This window comes from Delphinapterus leucas, chromosome 21 (genome assembly GCF_059928025.1).
Source record: "Delphinapterus leucas isolate spDelLeu-1000000601 "Yukka" chromosome 21, BTC_Dleu_Yukka2, whole genome shotgun sequence".
In the NCBI taxonomy this organism is placed as follows: domain Eukaryota; kingdom Metazoa; phylum Chordata; class Mammalia; order Artiodactyla; family Monodontidae; genus Delphinapterus; species Delphinapterus leucas.
The window spans coordinates 11881805-11899666 of record NC_143149.1 but is presented as its reverse complement, the minus strand read 5'-3'; the positions used below and the strand labels follow the sequence as shown (position 1 = coordinate 11899666).

The 17862-nt window shown below is 45.3% G+C and overlaps 2 protein-coding genes across 2 annotated transcripts in view; one reads left to right on the top strand and one right to left on the bottom strand.

The window, feature by feature from the left end:
• The window catches only part of WWC2 (WW and C2 domain containing 2), a 164209-nt gene extending 163644 nt beyond the window's left edge, over positions 1 to 565 (bottom strand). Inside the window, exon 1 of the mRNA XM_022570913.3 lies at positions 11 to 565. Coding sequence (XP_022426621.1) covers positions 11 to 141 — 131 coding nt within the window. The 5' untranslated portion in view covers positions 142 to 565. The remainder of the gene's footprint in view (positions 1 to 10) is intronic.
• LOC111173382 (uncharacterized) overlaps positions 140 to 17862 on the top strand; it is a 50653-nt gene continuing 32930 nt past the window's right edge. The window contains 5 exon segments of the mRNA XM_089903833.1: positions 140 to 726; positions 844 to 1153; positions 1156 to 1200; positions 1203 to 1947; positions 2329 to 2460. Of these exon segments, the coding sequence (XP_089759959.1) occupies positions 140 to 726; positions 844 to 1153; positions 1156 to 1200; positions 1203 to 1487 (1227 nt within the window). The 3' untranslated portion in view covers positions 1488 to 1947; positions 2329 to 2460.

Genomic DNA, 17862 nt, shown 5'->3' with positions numbered 1-17862 from the left:
GGCAGCCCACCTGTCCCGGGGGTCGATCCAGCTGGTCCTCCGGGTGTTGTGGTCGATGTAGAAGACCTTGCCGTCGTAGTCCCTGGCCTCCTCCCAGCCCCGGGGTAGCGGCAGCTGCCCGCTCCCGGCCCTCCTAGGCATGGTCGGCGGCCTCGCCGGCGAGCGGCGCCTCCATAGGGGACCGGGCGCGGGACGCGGCGGGAACGCGACTGCCTGGCCCGACCCGGGCGCCGGCGAGGGGCTGCGGGGCGCGGGGCGCGGCGGGGCCACGCGCGGGGGCGCCTCAGGAAACCCTGCTCTCGGCCCCACCGGGGATCAGTCCACCATGTCTGCGTCGGAGCGGGCGAGCGAACCCTCCTCCTCCTCCTCCTCCTCCTCCTCGCGATCGCCGCCGCTGCCTCCGCCTCTTCCTCCTCCTCCTCCTCCCCGTCCCCCTGTGGCCGCCGAGGGTCGCGGCGCCCAGGCTGCCCGAGCCGCCGCCGTCTGGGCTCGGATCCGGGAAGCTCCGCGGAGCGGCGGCCGTGGCGGCGACGGTCTCCTCATTTGCATACGATTAGCATGCGCCCCGCCCGGGGCCCGCCCCCACCCGCTCCTCCCCTCGTTCGGCTCATCTGCATGCACATTCCTCGCCGCCACATTCCAGGGCTTAACCCTACCGCTCCCGCGGCACGCTGCGCCTGCCGGGGCGCCTGCCCGAGTCAGGGGCGGAAGGGAGCCGCGGGCCAGGTGGGAGGGAAGACGGAGAAGGAATGCGCTGCTCGCTGCTTCCCCTTGACCCCAAATATCTCCCTACGGCTGAACATTTGGGGTTTTAGAGTTTCGGGACGGGAAAGGCAGCTAAAGAGAAGTCTCCGCAGCCCTCTCCACCGCCTTCCGACTTCTAGGGAAACCACAAGACTTTCGAGAGGAAAGGGGTGGGGAGGCTCTCTTCGGAAGACAAGGTCCCAGCAAACCGAGAAGGCACAAAGGCTCCCCCGCTCCCCCTCGGACCCCGGGGCGTTCCGGGCGGTGGGAAAGTGTGAAAAGCAGAGCCAGCGCTCGAAAGCGCGTCAGTGGCGCGTCCGGGGCGGTGTCGCCCCCGGGGCCTCTGCAGGGCGCCCGGCCCTCCGTGACCTCAGCCTCGCGGCGGAAAGCGAAGGCGGATCCCGCGGTCCGAGGGCGCCGCGACATGCCTGCCCCGGTGCCCCGCTGCGCGGGGAAAACTCGGGCCAGATTCGGAAAAGCCACTGCACCCCCCTCCCCCCCACCCCCCGCCGCGGCCGTCGTCGTCGTCGTCCGCCGCGCGCGGGCCTGAGGCGCTCCACACGGGGGCCCTGCGCTGGACGTGCACGCGCCCGGGAGCCAGCCCCTTACGTCCGCCCGCGCCCCGGGAAGTCCCCCGCCCGCGCCCCGGGAAGTCCCCCACCCGGAGCCCCGCCGAGGCCCAGAAGGTGTGGGCGAGCCCGCTGGCAGGAAAACGCGGCGGCCTGGCGGCCAGGCTTTCCTAGACCCTGGATGTGTCCGGGGAGGAACGTGGACTTTCTCTCCTTCCACAAGTATTTATTTATTCAGCAGCTACTACGCCCTGGTCGGCCCTGAGGAGGTCCGGACGTCGGGCTCCGGGCTGGACGGTTCCACGAGCCGCAGGCCTGGCAGGGCCCGGACACACAGCATTTGTGCCCCCAGCCCCTCGGTCTGGGAGGGAGCCTCCCAGTCCCCAGACTCCTCTCCAGCCAGGTCTACAGCACCGTCCCATTCATATTCTTCTGGGTTACTAAGCAGCTGCTTTTAGAGTAAAAAAAAAAAACGGAGGAAGACCCGGAGATTATTCACCTTTTGGTGTGAATTCGCTTAATCCTGCCGCCTAATTTGTAAAGACTTCCCCACCTTGTGCGGGACGCAGCGCACAGCAAGGGCTTTCAGGGGGTTTGGAACAACGTCCGCCTCCCCTCCTGGGTGCACAGACCGGTAAGGGAGTCAGGTGAATTGAGATTCTCTACAGCGCGGAGCTGGCGCTGCGCGGTTAGTGTAGCAGCTGCCCTGGAGGCTGGGGACGGCCTTTGTTTCTCCAGGCCGTCGGGGCATCTGCGGTCAATCTCGAAGGTGGAGGAGGGTGGTCCTCGAGAGGAGGGACGTGGGGTCAGGCTTGGAACAGCTTCACGGCGGGGACTGGACCTGCCGTCTCGGGCGAGGGCCTTAGAAGGGGTTGTATTTGTACTTGGAGCATCTGGGCAGAAACTTTTAACTACTAGAAACTCTAGAAAGAACTCCTGGGAAGGAGCTACCAGAGGTCGCAGGAGTTGGGGAACGGAGTCACCCAAGATGAACTCACTTACTGTATCTTTCTAGGTCTTCCTCGTTTACACCCAGGAAACTAGGCTTCGCCTGTAACAAAGGGAAGCCCCCGCCTCCAGGTCCTGTGTTCAGCCCCACTCCATTGATCAGGAAGTGATCACACAAGGCAAGCTTCTCCTGTTCCAGGTGAGATGTGACATCCTAGTGGATAATCTTAAGGTTGTACTTATGAATGCTGTGAAAAAGATGAGACCTGGCTAAAACTAATCTCTAACACCACTGAATGAACGAGGTGCTTTGTTTTGGACTGGTCTATACTGGCCCATTAGCGTGGCCAAAATTTGTGTTATGGTATACTAATAACATCATTCGGCAACCCAGCCAAGACATTCTTGTTTAAACCTTGCTTCCTGCTGTGCTTTCCCCCCTCAAAAAAAAACAATTAGAAAGCATGTATTATATTAAAATGTCTGCATCCTACTGTTAAAAAAAAAAAGGTAACACACTTTGCTGTTGCCACAATTTAGTTTGTTTCACTGGGATGAACTACTGCCCAATACTTCTCGGTGTTATTTCACATTTGATAAGCTTTCAGGTAAGTATTCTCACCCAACTTCTAAAACCGATGAGGAACCCAAAATGGCACACAGCGGTAAATGACATTTATTGTTCTATAAATCTCAAGACTTCAAAAAGGGACCCTAAATAGACAAACAAAACTCTGAAGTATTTAAGAGACAAGCTCGCTTCTTCTCCCCCACTGGGTGGCACAGGAAACATTTGGTCACACAAAAGCAGTTAAGACGACAGAAAGGAAAATTGCTCCTCTGCAGGGTTTTTTTGTCTTGATCAAGTTTTCACTCTGCTGTTCTGAGTTCACCCAGTTTACATAGTACCATCCCTTCGGAAAATTCCTAGTGGTTAAGACAATGAAGATTATCCCTAGTTTATAGATGGATACATTTAGATTTCATTTGGTTCCAGTTGATCATTGGCAGAGAAGGATGATGCTGTCTGCTGTCCTGGATACCAGATTACCACAGCCTATGGCACCACTAGCCGCTGAAGAGTCTGTTTTCTGGCCTTCAATTCCCTCTTCTCCCAGCTTTACATTTTCTCTGGTACTAATAGTCTGTGGGGGGTGAGCTGCCATTAAACAAAGCTCCCACGTCAACGTCCAAATCCTGCGTGGCAGGAAAATTAGCGGTATCAAAAATGGGAGTAGACAGTGAAATTTATTTCAACAGATAATTAGTTATCCAAATTTAAAATATGTGTACTTTTAATCCAGCAATCCTGGTGCTACAGGTTTACCTACGGATATTAAAATTCCTCAGGATTTGCAAGGATGTTCATTGTAGCATGCTTCATAATAACAAAACTGGAAAAACCACCAGCATCCATCATTAAGGGACTAAGTAAATGAATTATCCATACTCAGCAAGCATATTAAAAGCATTGCATAAAAATGTATGTGCTGATAATGTGTGTGCTGATCCTGGAAAGATGTCCAGGATCTTTAAGTGAAAAAAAGCAAGGTGCAAAAACCACTTGCTTGTTAACTTCACTGGAGGTGGAGCCAATCATAAAATTTAAAGAACACAGCCTCCTATATACTTCCTTAGTGTCAAAGGGAGAATTCAGACAGTAAATTAAGAGAATGGGGACTGTCAGAAAGGTCTCGTCAAAGCAGTATACATAAGGAAAATGATCATTAAAAGGGATGGGGTCGAGATGAGTGGACATGATTCCAAAATGGACCGGCGTGGCAGGGCGTGCTTGTAGGAGGAAATGGATATTGGAAACTCCAAGGTGAATCTGGTGTGCAAGATCCCAAGACTGGCTGGAGCCATCTAGTTAGGAGGCTGGCGTGGTAATATAGGTATGAGAGAGATAAAGGTCTGGATTAGAAATAAAGTGAGGAAGGCATGAAAAGGAATGATCTGGCAAGAATTTGCTACTGATTAGATTAAGCAGTAAGTCGACCACAAGGAGGAATCTGGTATGAGTCCAAGATTTTAGGCCATCAAGAGAAACTCAAATAGCTGAAATAAATGAGGAAGTCCAAAGGGGGATCTGATATGGGGTTTGATTTTAGAAATTAGAGATACCCAGCAGAAAGTTAAAGGTCGGGACTCAAGCTCAAACAAAAGGTCAGGACTGCAAATACATGGTCGAATGTCACCCATCTGAAATTCTGTAAAGGGCTAAGGATTCAGGATTGAATCTTGGGAAAGAAACATCAGTATAAGTCTAATAGCATTAAGTAACCCATCTATAGTCCTGTATTTGGCCTGTAATTCTTCAGTAATTTGATGTAATTTAATTTATTTCTTTGTAAAATGTGGTCTCCATTTTCAGTGATGTGTGTAAGAATTCGTTACTAGCGTGTAATCCATCTCTGAATGAATTATTGTTATAAACTTTAAACTTAAGCTATTGAATCAACTCATGTGTAGGACAAGATGAACTGGTTTTCAATATTTTAATATCCCCTGTTTCCCCAAGGAGATCAGGGATTATATCAACTGGAACTTCTAAATAAGGATAACGTTTTCTTTCCTGAATCAAGCTAGTGACATTTTTGTTTTTGTTTTTGCTCTTCTGCAACCGAAACGTTAAAATAAATAACATCTCTAGGTATTATGAATCAGTAGCCCTAATCCACAATTCCTAAATCTTATTGTCTAGACAGTCCTGAAAAAGATAGGCATATGAGCGTTAAGAATTCCCAGTGCCAGGCCAGACCAGAAACCTCGATAACCACAGCCACTTCCCTGCCAGTTACTCATTATAGCAACACCTTGGGCAACAGCGATCATTCCAGTTCAGTAGCAAGTAAGCAACATCAAACAGGTTAGATTTTACCTTACTCACTGCAGAGGGAGACCCACATTGAGCGAATGCTGTGGTTGCTAAAGAGATAGAAAACATTTAATAGCTGTCTTATTAACTAAAAGGAACAAAAGTTCCAATGCCATGTTTGTATGTGTGAGGCTCTCAGAGGGTACCTCTTGTATACTCTGTGGGGTAGACTCTTAGAATAAATATTCACTGACATTCTTTCTTACATAATGAAAACATATAAGGTTCCATTTTACTTTTACCATCTTTAATTTGCATTTTCCCCCCATTCCAACTTTATAATCCACGAAAAACAGCTTCTTTAAAAGATGGGATGGTATTCCCTCATCCCTATCTTTTAAAACTATTTCATATCTCCTTTCCTATCCCTCTGAATTTTCCATTAAAATCTTTATTTCTACTTATTATTTCTCAGTCTTTCTCTCTTTCTCCACTTCATCCTCTCTCTTTCTCTTAGTTCTTGATTTCCTGATGTTGACTCAATGCTGTGAATTTGGCTTTAAGAAATTTAACTGCAATATAATCTCCCAAATTTGTCTGATTTAGGGATATTCAACTTGAATAAGGAGAAAAATCAGTCTATGTAATAAAACATGTTCAAAGAAGTGTATTTTGCCAATAAACGTATGGAAAGTTGCTCAAAGTCATTAAGAACCAGTGAAATGAAAACTAAAACCACGGTGAGATACTCATGTAGCTGCTACACTGGCAAAAACTTAAGTTTAAAAATATCAGGTGTTGGTAAGAATGTGGAGCGACGGGTATTGTCATCAGTGTCATCAGTGACAGGTGGCAATACAAATTGGTACAGACACAGTTTGGCCATATCTAAATCTAAAATTGAGGATATCCACATCCTATGACCTAGTGATTCCATTCCTAGGTATATCCCTAGAGAAATTCACACATATATGCTCCAGATCCACGTACAAGAAATGTTTAGGGTGTATTATTTACAGTAGCCTAAAAGTGAAGCATGCAACTGTCTGATAAAGAATGTAGTGGATAAATATATTGTGTGGTTTATTTATGCAATACAGTAGAGCAATGATAAATGGATGAACTATAGCTACACAAAACCCCTTCGATAAATCTTTAAAAATATAATGTTGGGTAAAAGAAGCAAGAAACAAAAGAATTTGTACAGAGAGATTTCATTCACATAAAGCTCACAAAAACAGGTAAAACCAAACTATATTGATTAGAGATGTGTATGTAAGAGGTGAAAGTATAAAGAAAAACAAGGAAATAAGTACCGCAAAGGTCAACATAGTGCTTACTTCTAAAGGGAGGGATAATGTTGAACTTGGGGAGAAGGACATGGGGAGAGGAATTCTGTTAATGTTCTGAGGTTTTTTTAAACCTGTTTGCTTTATATTTTTTGTTAAACTATATGCACATGTTTATACACTTTTCTGTATGTATGTTACATTTCTCTTTCTCTCTCTCTCACACACACACACACACACACACACACACACACACACGGAAATACTATAGTTTTATCTTGAAGCGTGGGAATACCCAAGATCTGGGAAACCTGCTTTAATGAACAGATGAAAACTGTACTTGTAATTGGCACATTCAGTGTGTGAATGCAAATGCCCCACTAAAGGTTATTCTTTCTAAAATAGAGGAAGCTCCCTTATTTGTTTATTTACAGATGTTGAGACATATGTACAAATAAGATCCAATTACAATAATTCTGTAAAACGAAGCTATATCCTTCAAATTCGTATCCTGTACCAGAACTTCTTAAAACCATAAGAAATTATGCACAGCAATAATTCTACACAACCAATATTCTGTCTGGCTGCTAAACACTTTCAGTTTTAAAATGGCCTGACTACTGTTCCACTGGTGTCCTGTGGGGAGGGAGAGGGGCAGCGGGTAGGCCAGCGGAGGCCCGACTTTACTGAACTGTGCTGTGCATGCCAGTTTTTTTAGCTCTCACCCTTCAGCTCACTCAACTCTTTTTGTAGAAAACATCCAAATCACCTCTTCTAGAATTTACCTAGACCACCAAATCACAAAATAAAACAAGTCCCTCACTCATCCATTCAACTTCTATTGCACACTTAATATGAACAGGGTTCTGAAAACTAAAGGCTGAATAAGAACAAGGTCCCTGCTCGATTGCAACAGTACTGATTCTCAGTATTTGGGTATTCCCATGCATTGTGGTGTTCTTGTGTCTTTAAATATAATACCGTTATTTTAATATTTAAAAAATAAAAAATTGGAGCCATTTACTTCTTGAGACACACCCAAGAAATTTAGATTATTTTTATTTTGAAAAATATGAAAACTACAGAAGAATTGAAAGAATAATAAAATGAATACCTGTGTAAGCATCTTCCAGATCCACCAGGCGATATTAACATGTTGCCATGTTACTATCTCTTTTATATCTCTGTTTGTAGATAAAGGCTTTTTTATTCAACCATTTGAAAGTAAAAATAAGGACATTCTCTGACATAACCATAGTATTATTATCAACCCCCCAGATTAAAATTGATATAATAAATACTACTTAATATACAGTCCATATCCACATTTCCCCAATTACCCTAAAGCGTCCTGTACAGCTGTTTGTTGTTTTTTAAACAGGATGCCGTCAAGGACACCACGTGGCACTTAATTGTCCTGTCTCTTTAGTCTCCTCCAATCTTGAACATCCCCCTGCTTTCATGGCAATGATGAAGAGTCTAGGCTGGCAGTTTTGCAAAATATCCCACAATCTGGGTTTAGATGATTTCATCAAGATTCAGATGAAAATCCTTGTCCAGAAAACTCCATGGTTAGGTTTATATTTCCCACCTCATCACATCAGGAGGCCTGTGATGTCAGTTTTGTCCCGTCGTTGGTCCCATGCGCCACTGAATGATGCAAAGTGGCATCTGACAGGTGTATCTGATACCACTGCAAAGGCCTCTTTTCTCCTCTGTACTAATAGCTATCTGTGGGGTTATACTTTAAGACTATATGAATATCCTTTTCACCCATGCATTTGGCATTTATTCAAGAGCCATGCTTACATACATCAATTATTACATTCATGGTCCCAAAATGGTGGGTTTTTTCCTTACGTTTACCAGCCAGCATTTTTATGTGAAGAACTTTCCCTATCTCTTTCTGCCATGATTGTTGTTATTTTTTTATCACTAGGGACACATGGATTATTTTTTAGTGTGTTGTAATCCATTCCAGCGTTTTTTATTGTGGTAAAATAAATGTAATACCTACCGTTTTAATTGTTTTTAAGTGTACAGTTTAGGGGCCTTAAGTACATTCACCCTGTTGTGCAACCATCACCACCATCCGTCTCCAGGGCTCCATCTTCCCCACGTGAACTCTGTGCCCCTTAAACACTAAGTCCCCATGCTCCCCTCTCCCCCGTTCCTGGCAACTACACCATCTTTTTTTTTTACGCTCAAATTGTCTTAGATTTGGCCTATGGGAGCTCCTTCATTGTATTTCCTGTGTTCTCTGACATGTCCCCATCATTCTTTTTTTTAATATAAATTTATTTATTTATTTATCTCTGGCTGCGTTGGGTCTTTGTTGCTGCGTGCAGGCTTTCTCTAGTTGTGGTGAACGGGGGCTACTCTTTGTTGCTGTGCGCGGGCTTCTCATTGCAGTGGCTTCTCTCGTTGCAGAGCATGGGCTCTAGGCGTGCGGGCTTCAGTAGTTGTGGCTCACAGGCTCAGTAGTCGTGGCTTGCAGGCTCTAGAGCTCAGGCTCAGTAGTTGTGGCTCGCAGGCTCTAGAGCGCAGGCTCAGTAGTTGTGGCGCACGGGCTTAGTTGCTCCGCAGCATGTGGGATCTTCCCGGACCAGGGCTCAAACCCGTGTCCCCTGCATTGGCAGGCGGACTCTCAACCACTGCACCACCCAGGAAGTCCCATATCCCCATCATTCTTTGAGCATTTCCTTGTTTTCTGGCACAAGAAGATTTTCCAGGCTCCCTTTAATCCTTTCCCTGTCCCAGAGCTTGACTCAGCCATTTCTCCAAGGACCCCAGGTCCTTTTAGTGGGCAGTGAATGGTATTTAGAAACTAACATCTGAGCATCTAGGTGAAGTCACCGATATTGGAGGGTCACCCAGGTCCTCTTAGTAGATACATGTACATGCTTATCTATTTCTCTGTCAAAAACCACAAGTTCATATGAATTCCTTCAGTTCAAACTCAGCATCACAGCACTCACTCCAGTTTTGTTTCCTTTCCATGTTTGTAACGCCCTTCTTGAACAGGGAGAAAACTGACTCTCCTTCTCCTCATTGTATTTATGTATTTAATCGATACCCCTGAATGTAACCAGCCTCCCAAGGCTGCCACTGTGCCTTCCCCCATGATACCACCCCCAACCCACCCCCGTGGCCTGCACACCTCGCGTTCGGCCCACGCCCTCCCAGAAGCCTCTCCTACCCTCTGTGGGCTCCCGCACCCGGTGCTGGGCCACTCTGCCGTGCAGGAGCCCTCCTCACCCCACTCAAGCTCCCATACCCCACACCAGGGCACCTGACGCCCTCAAACGACTCATCTGCTCCGGCTCTGACACCCCACGTTGGGCTGCACCTCCACGAGGACACCATCTCTGTGCTGCTTGTTTTACTGCCCTTCCAAGCACACACTCTTCTTACCCTTCTTGGTAAGTCCCACATCCCATACCAGGGGGACTGCCCATCTGCTTGGACGTCCCCCCCGCTAGGGCTCTGACTCTCACACTCGTAAGAGTAGCATTTCTCACAACTTCAGTAGAACCTTGGTAACCTCTTGGTAACCTTGTTAAAAATGAAGATTGGGCTTCCCTGGTGGCTCAGTGGTTGAGAGTCCGCCTGCCGATGCAGGGGACACGGGTTCATGCCCCGGTCCGGGAAGATCCCACATGCCGCAGAGCGGCTGGACCCGTGAGCCATGGCCGCTGAGCCTGCGCGTCCGGAGCCTGTGCTCCGCAGCGGGAGAGGCCACAACAGTGAGAGGCCCGCGTACCGAAAAGAAAAAGAAAAAAAATGCAGATTGCCGGGTCCCACTCCCAGAGATTGTGATTCAGTCAATTGAAATGAGATGGTGAGATCCACATCCTCAACAGGTGCTTCTGATGCAAGTGGTCTGAGTGACAATTTAAGAAATTCTGTTTTCATCTGGAATAACAGCATCAAAAGATAAGCACGTTTAATATTTTGACAAGTATTGCCAAACCGTCTGCCTGAAAGGCTGTACCACGTTGTGGTTCCACTGGCTGTGCAGGGCAGTGCACTGTCCCAAACCTTTCAGCATACCCCTCTAAGGGGAGGTGCTTCATGAACATTGGGTGTGTGGGTGGAGCGGGGGATCCTCTTCCCTGGGCCTCAGTTTCCTTATAAAATCAGGATCTTGGATTAAATCAGTGCTTCCAAACTTTCCTGATGATGAACATCACTTGGAAGTCTTGTTAAAAATCCAGATTTGCAGGATCAGGTCTACTGCATCAGACTCTCTAGGGGAAGGGAGTGGGAATCTTTGTTTAACAGTAATCCCGAGCTTCTCTTGAATAAGTTCCATGTTACTCCTTTGACTAAGTGAGTTTTGTAAATATTGCTCTGATCGACTTTGAATGTTCCCTCCGGTTCTATAATATTTTAATTTCACCTGACTGTACAAGACCTCTTGTTTTAATTATGAACCAATAGCCGTGAACTTTAGAGGAAAAAGTACAAGCTGTCTGCAGAGCAGCTATAATGCTCAAATAAGATATACGTGGATGATAAATTCAAGACATGTCTTTTACATCTTTGTGAAGGCTAAATATTTCAGATATTTTTACATTTTTAAAGAAACTGCCACTGCAAAGATTTAAAATATTCCTAAAATGTCAAGGTGGCATACTAATACGCCTGTGCTGCTTTCTCATTGGGATTATTAAAGAAATGGACTACTACATAATAAAAGAAAAACTTCAGACCTGAAGGAAGATCAGACTTCAAGTAAAAGAAAGTTTTGAAGTTCTCAAGTTTCTCAGTGAAAAGGAAATAAGTCCAGTTGAAAACAGTAATAATGATAAAAGGGAATTGAAAGTAGATCTTATGACACCACGCTAAATGAATGATGTGTAATTTGGAGAAGTTATGGTTAAAGAGGTTGCTGCAGAGGAATGCATTGATTCATCTAAAACAAATATTAAACTGAAGATTTTCCATATTGAAGTGATTTTTCTTTATGTATTATATTGATTTATGAGTCATATTTACGGACACTCTTAAAATTGGAAGTCATCAGGTCACTGTTGGCTATTGGATATTTTGGTCAAATAAATCTTCTGTTATAGACTTTTTTTAAAAAGTTACTTATTGGGACTTCCCGGGTGGTGCAGTGGTTAAGAATCCGCCTGCCAATGCAGGGGACACAGGTTCGAGCCCTGGTCCAGGAAGATCCCACATGCCATGGAGCAACTAAGGTTGTGTGCCACAACTACTGAGCCTGCGCTCTAGAGCCCGTGAGCCACAACTACTGAAGCCCGCGCGCCACAACTACTGAAGTCTGCGTGCCTAGAGTCTGTGCTCCGCAACAAGAGAAGCCACTGCAATGAGAAGCCCGCACACCACAACCAAAAGTAGCCCCCACTTGTTGCAACTAGAGAAAGCCCGCTTGCAGCAACGAAGACCCAGTGCAGCCAAAAATAAATAAACAAATATTTTTTAAAAAGTTAATTATTTAGCACTTACCATGAGCCACCATCCCAAGTGCTTTGCTTCTGTAAACTCATTTTCTCTTCCATCAACTCTATGGAGTATGTACTTTCATGACTCCTTTTTGAGAGGAGAGGAAACTGAGGCACAGATCACTTGACTTGTTTGCCCACAAACACATGGCTATTAAGTGATGAAGCTGGAAGTCAAACCCAAGGGGACTGACTTTGGGACCTGTGTTCTTGGCCACATCACAGTAGGGTGGTGGTTAGTGTGGACAATTGTTATGAAGAGCACATTGCTTCCTTTACTTTCTGTCTTCATTCAAAATTGAGTCATTATTATTAGCAAACGTTTAGGTAGACCCGAGCCAGGTTTCTCACTGTCCAAAAAAAAAAAAAAAAAGTTACAAATAAGCAAGGGGGAAATCTAGAGTGAACCCTGTGGTACTAGAATAGTGTTGGAGACATCAGTATGAACTCAAGTTTTCATGTGTAGTTTAATATAGGAAGATAGGGAAGTAGATAGATAGATAGAAATATGAGTGTATCCATGGGTTTATCTACACACATGTATTTCCTGGCTTATATCATTAGAGGACCTAGAAACAACGGCACCTCAGTAGCAAGAACTTGCTACTAAGGATGCAGTACCAAGGACAAGCATCCACATCTTGGTTTCTAACACCATTTTCCAATAAAAGGAACCAAGGATCCTTGGAGAAGTGCCTGATTCTAGGGAGAGAGCAGGGAAAATACAAGATGTGCCCGGAGCATCTTGTAGTACAAGAAAGTAAAGAAGTTCCCAGAGAGCAAAACAATGGGATATATCAAAGGGACATAAGAGCCAACTGTTATGATTGTATTTTCTTAGATTCTGTATTTGTCCACTTGGCATTCAGTCATCACGGGGCCAAACTAAACAGCCAAGGTTGTTTTCATCTCCCCTATCATCCAGCTTTTGTGGGTGTGTGAAAATCATATTACAAACCCTCCAACCAATCCCAGATCCATATCCCCCATCACCTCTTTTTTTTTTTTTTTTTTTTTCGGTACGTGGGCCTCTCACTGTTGTGGCCTCTCCCGTTGCGGAGCACAGGCTCCAGGCGCACAGGCTCAGCGGCCGTGGCTCACGGGCCCGGCCGCTCCGCGGCATGCGGGATCCTCCCGGACCGGGGCACGAACCCGTGTCCCCTGCATCGGCAGGCGGACTCAACCACTGCGCCACCTGGGAAGCACCCCCCATCACCTCTTTTATTTAATTCTCACACACCAAGCCAGTATTTCCCCAGCTCTATATCAACCCAGGGCCAGGTACCAGACAACCAAGGACAGCCTCTAGGCTTCAAAGCCCATACTAAAGGACTTCCCTGGTGGCGCAGTGGTTAAGAATCCGCCTGCCAATGCAGGGGACATGGGTTCGATCCCTGGTCCAGGAAGATCCCACATGCCGCGGAGCAACTAAGCCTGTGAGCCACAACTACTGAAGCCCGCATGCGTAGAGCCCGTGCTCCGCAACAAGAGAAGCCACTGCAATAAGAAGCCCACAAAGAGCAGCCCCCGCTCACCACAACTAGAGAAAGCCCGCGTGCAGCAACAAAGACCCAACGCAGCCAAAAATAAATACATAAATAAATAATTTAAAAACAAACAAAAACAAAGCCCATGCTAGAATTACTCGGACTAATCCTAAGCGTTGCCTTTCCCAGGGAAAGCCCAGGAAATTCTGTGGCCTGTGCTCTCCCCACGCTCCTGCTGCTGCCCTGACCAAGCCTAGTGCTTCCCCATGTGGCCCCGTGTGCTGTAGTGTGTTCCCTTCTTTTGGAAAATGTAAGTAACAACTTCTTTCAATGGCATTAGCCTCTCCGTGTTCACTTAGTCACCTCCATGAGTTAAAATCCCACAGGTACATTTTAACACAACTGGCGCAATGAGCAGGGTGACTCAGTGTTCTGTAGAGGGACATGCCTCTAGGTGGCTCTTGGCTTGCAAACTGGATTCACCCAAGAGCCAGTTCTGCCTGGGAAGACACGCTGGCTGCTGGTGTCCACGTGCTTTAGCTGTCCCCGCTGTATGCTGTGTCTGCTGTATGCTGCCGTGGCATTCCAGACGAGATGTAAGAGGACTTCAAAGGCGCACACCTTTGCAGTCAACCTCACTGGTCTTAGATGCTGAAGTCTAGGTTGGCAGTTACCCTCATTCCCTAGTTGGTGCCTTACACTGGACAGCTTGGTCCACTGGGCCAAACCTAGTTTCCCCCATTCAATAAACGTAGGTTCCAGGCAGTGATCCCAGGCTGATTAGGATAAGGCAAAAACTCCCCCACAAAAGGAAAAAGGACAGGCTTCCTCCAATGAGACTGTGTTGGGGGCAAGTCTGTCCAATCTACCCAACAGCCTTGAAGACGGCCGTGGGCAATCAGCCTCCCTGTTGGAGTCTCCCCTCCCTTCAGTGATTCACCACACTGGCAGCCCTTCTAGAAGGTGTCTTTATGGAGATATCTCTAAATGTGCAAAGACCATCATTGCCTTTTGCAGGAGGTTGGTTGGTCTACCTATATGGGGGGAGGCTGCACTGTTTGTTGTCTTGAGATTTCTTCCAGATCTATGATTCCAACTTGATAGGAATTTTATTTAATTCAATTCACACAACGTTGGCTAGTAATCTATGAATACCAAGAAATATATGTCATATAGACTGTTTTGAAATATTGTATATTTCGTATGCAACAACCTTTATTGTATGATACAATCAAACCACATGAAATAACATTTTTTATTACAAACAAGAGTGATTACTGTAAAGCAATCATACTCCAATAAAGATGTTATTAAAAAAATGATTAGAATTTTTTTAAACACCAGACAAAAATCTTTAAGTAGTACTAATTCTAAACAATTTTGCTTGCTTTTCCAGTTTATGTGGACTGATTATGCCTTTCAAACATCCAGTATTCTTTTTTGTTTGTTTCTTTGTTTGTTTTTGGTTTTTTTTGCTGTACGCGGGCCTCTCACTGCTGTGGCCTCTCTCGTTGCAGAGCACGGGCTCCGGACGCACAGGCCCAGCGGCCCCGGCCCATGAGCCCAGCCGCTCCGTGGCACGTGGGATCCTCCCGGACCGGGGCACGAACCCACGTCCCCCGCATCGGCAGGCGGACTCTCAACCACTGCGCCACCAGGGAAGCCCCCATCCAGTGTACTTGAAGCGCTATTTTGTGCTAGACACTGAACTGGGGGGTTAAATGCTCAAAGAAATAAGATTCTAGAGACCAAATACAATAAATTATTTAAGATATATAAAGGAGGTGCACATAAAGCCTATTTCAATACATAATGCAACACATCTGTGCCCAATCATTGGCTAAAAGTTTTTGTTTGTTTAACACTGTATGGCATAAATCACAGCAGATCCTTTTTGACCCACCTCCTAGAGAAATGGAAATAAAAACAAAAATAAACAAATGGGACCTAATGAAACTTAAAAGCTTTTGCACAGCAAAGGAAACCATAAACAAGACGAAAAGACAGCCCTCAGAATGGGAGAAAATATTTGCAAATGAAGCTACTGACAAAGGATTAATCTCCAAAATATACAAGCAGTTCATGCAGCTCAATATCAAAAAAACAAACAACCCAATCCAAAAATGGGCAGAAGATCTAAATAGACATTTCTCCAAAGAAGATATACAGATTTCCAACAGACACATGAAAGGATGCTCAACATCACTAGTCAGTAGAGAAATGCAAATCAAAACTACAATGAGGTATCACCTCACACTGGTCAGAATGGCCATCATCAAGATAACTACAAACAATAAATGCTGGAGCGTGTGTGGAGAAAAGGGAACCCTCTTGCACTGTTGGTGGGAATGTAAATTGATACAGCCACTATGGAGAACAGTATGGAGGTTCCTTAAAAAACTAGAAATAGAACTACCATATGACCCAGCAATCCCACTACTGGGCATATACCCTGAGAAAACAACAATTCAAAAAGAGTCATGTACCACAATGTTCATTGCAGCACTATTTACAATAGCCAGGAGATGGAAGCAACCTAAGTGTCCATTGACAGATGAATGGATAAAGAAGATGTGGCACATATATACAATGGAATATTACTCAGCCATAAAAAGAAACAAAATTGAGTTATTTGTAGTGAGGTGGATGGACCTAGAGACTGTCATACAGAGTGAAGTAAGTCAGAAAAACAAATAACCGTATGCTAACACATATATATGGAATCTAAAAAAAAAAAAAGCGTCTGAAGAACCTAGGGGCAGGACAGGAATAAAGACGCAGCCATAGAGAATGGACTTGAGGACACGGGGAAGGGTAAGCTGGGACGAAGTGAGAGAGTGGCATGGACATATATACACTACCAAATGTAAAACAGATAGCTAGTGGGAAGCAGCTGCATAGCACAGGGAGATCAGCTCGGTGCTTTGTGACCACGTAGAGGGGTGGGATAGGGAGGGTGGGAGGGAGACGCAAGAGGGAGGAGATATGGGGATATATGTATATGTATAGCTGATTCACTTTGTTATAAAGCAGAAACTAACACACCATTGTAAAGCAATTATACTCCAATAAAGACACTTTAAAAAAAAAGATTAGCTGATTCAAAATTGTGATGCTGGGAGATGGACTAAGTTAAGGTTGCCTGTTAGATGGCTAAAGCTTTCTACTGATGTTTTTTTATTTTTTCCATTATAAAGATTCTTTTAGTAGAAAAAAAAAATAGTTCAGTATGATGTAGAGGAAATAAAGTCCAACCGTTCACACAGCCAAATAGCAGATGAAACAGATGGACTCTGAGCTGCCATAAAGCCCAGAAAATTCTCCTGACTCTTTTGGCTCTTATTTTGTAGCTGGCATGAAAAGTCCATTTTTCTGCCATTGTGGTTGTAAGTTGCACAGCCTTCTGCTTTTTCACTCGTATATATTGGTCCTTCAAAGTTTATATGATGGATAATAGAATAATAATTTATAAAGCATTTACTTAAAAATAAATCTGGGAGATGAAGCTCCACGAAACTAATTTGGGCTCAATGCCCAGAGAAATGTCATATTGAGAATTTCTTGACTTAAATGTATTCAGTACAGCCACATATTAGCTAAACCTCCTGATGGATTTCTGTTTAACTCTGTGAAGGCCGAAAAATGTATCACAGGGCCAGTACTGGTTACCGTTGAACTGTAGAAAGGTTGTGTGTACTACAGTGATTTTGTACGTGAATATACACAAAGCAATATACGCGTGTGTTTGCAAACACGCAGCTAAAAGTCATGGTCATCTGATCACTGTTGGCTTCTAAACAGTCTGGCTGGTCTTTGGTTTTCGAGTTAAATAGCTACAAAGTTCACTTCTATGTTTTGCTCTGGTTTCTCAATGCAAAAAAAAAAAACGAAAAAAGTGTGTTGACAAGTGACAACAAAAAGTGTGTTGAGAAAGGGGACTTTTCTTTTTAGCAGAGAGCACTCTTGGCCTCTTTTGAAAAGTCCAAGGTGCAAGCTGGAAGACTCTCCCTACAAACAGGGGAAGCAACCTTGTACCTATTTGATTAAGTCCTGTTCTTGGCTCCATTCAAGGATTCCTGGGTGTGAATGCCTTTGCTACCCTGGCTTCATGAAGAATCAGTCACTCCCCGGGCTGTAAGTCTCTGAAAGTGTCCAGGAAGAGAAACAGGAGGGGTGACCCTGGTATATATGGAAAGATACACCTAGAGAGTTTGACTGTTGTTTCAGAATCTGCTGTCTTGTCCCTTCTTACTTTCTCTTTCAGTGAACATGGAGATAACGGACATGTGCGTAAATACGGAGGCACATGTGTGTATTCCTTTTTCTCTACTTTTTCTGACTGTGTTTTGTGTGTGTGTGTGTGTGTGTGTGTGTGTACGTACGCCCAGCAGCTTCTCCTAGGAGCACTAGATGAAGCTACAGTAGCCCTGGGGAAAAGCCTGAATGTTGGGGGGTCAGGAAGATCTTGGCTGCATTCCTCGCTGCACCACATATTAGCTGGGTGACCCTAACAACCACTTTACTCTGAGCTCAGGT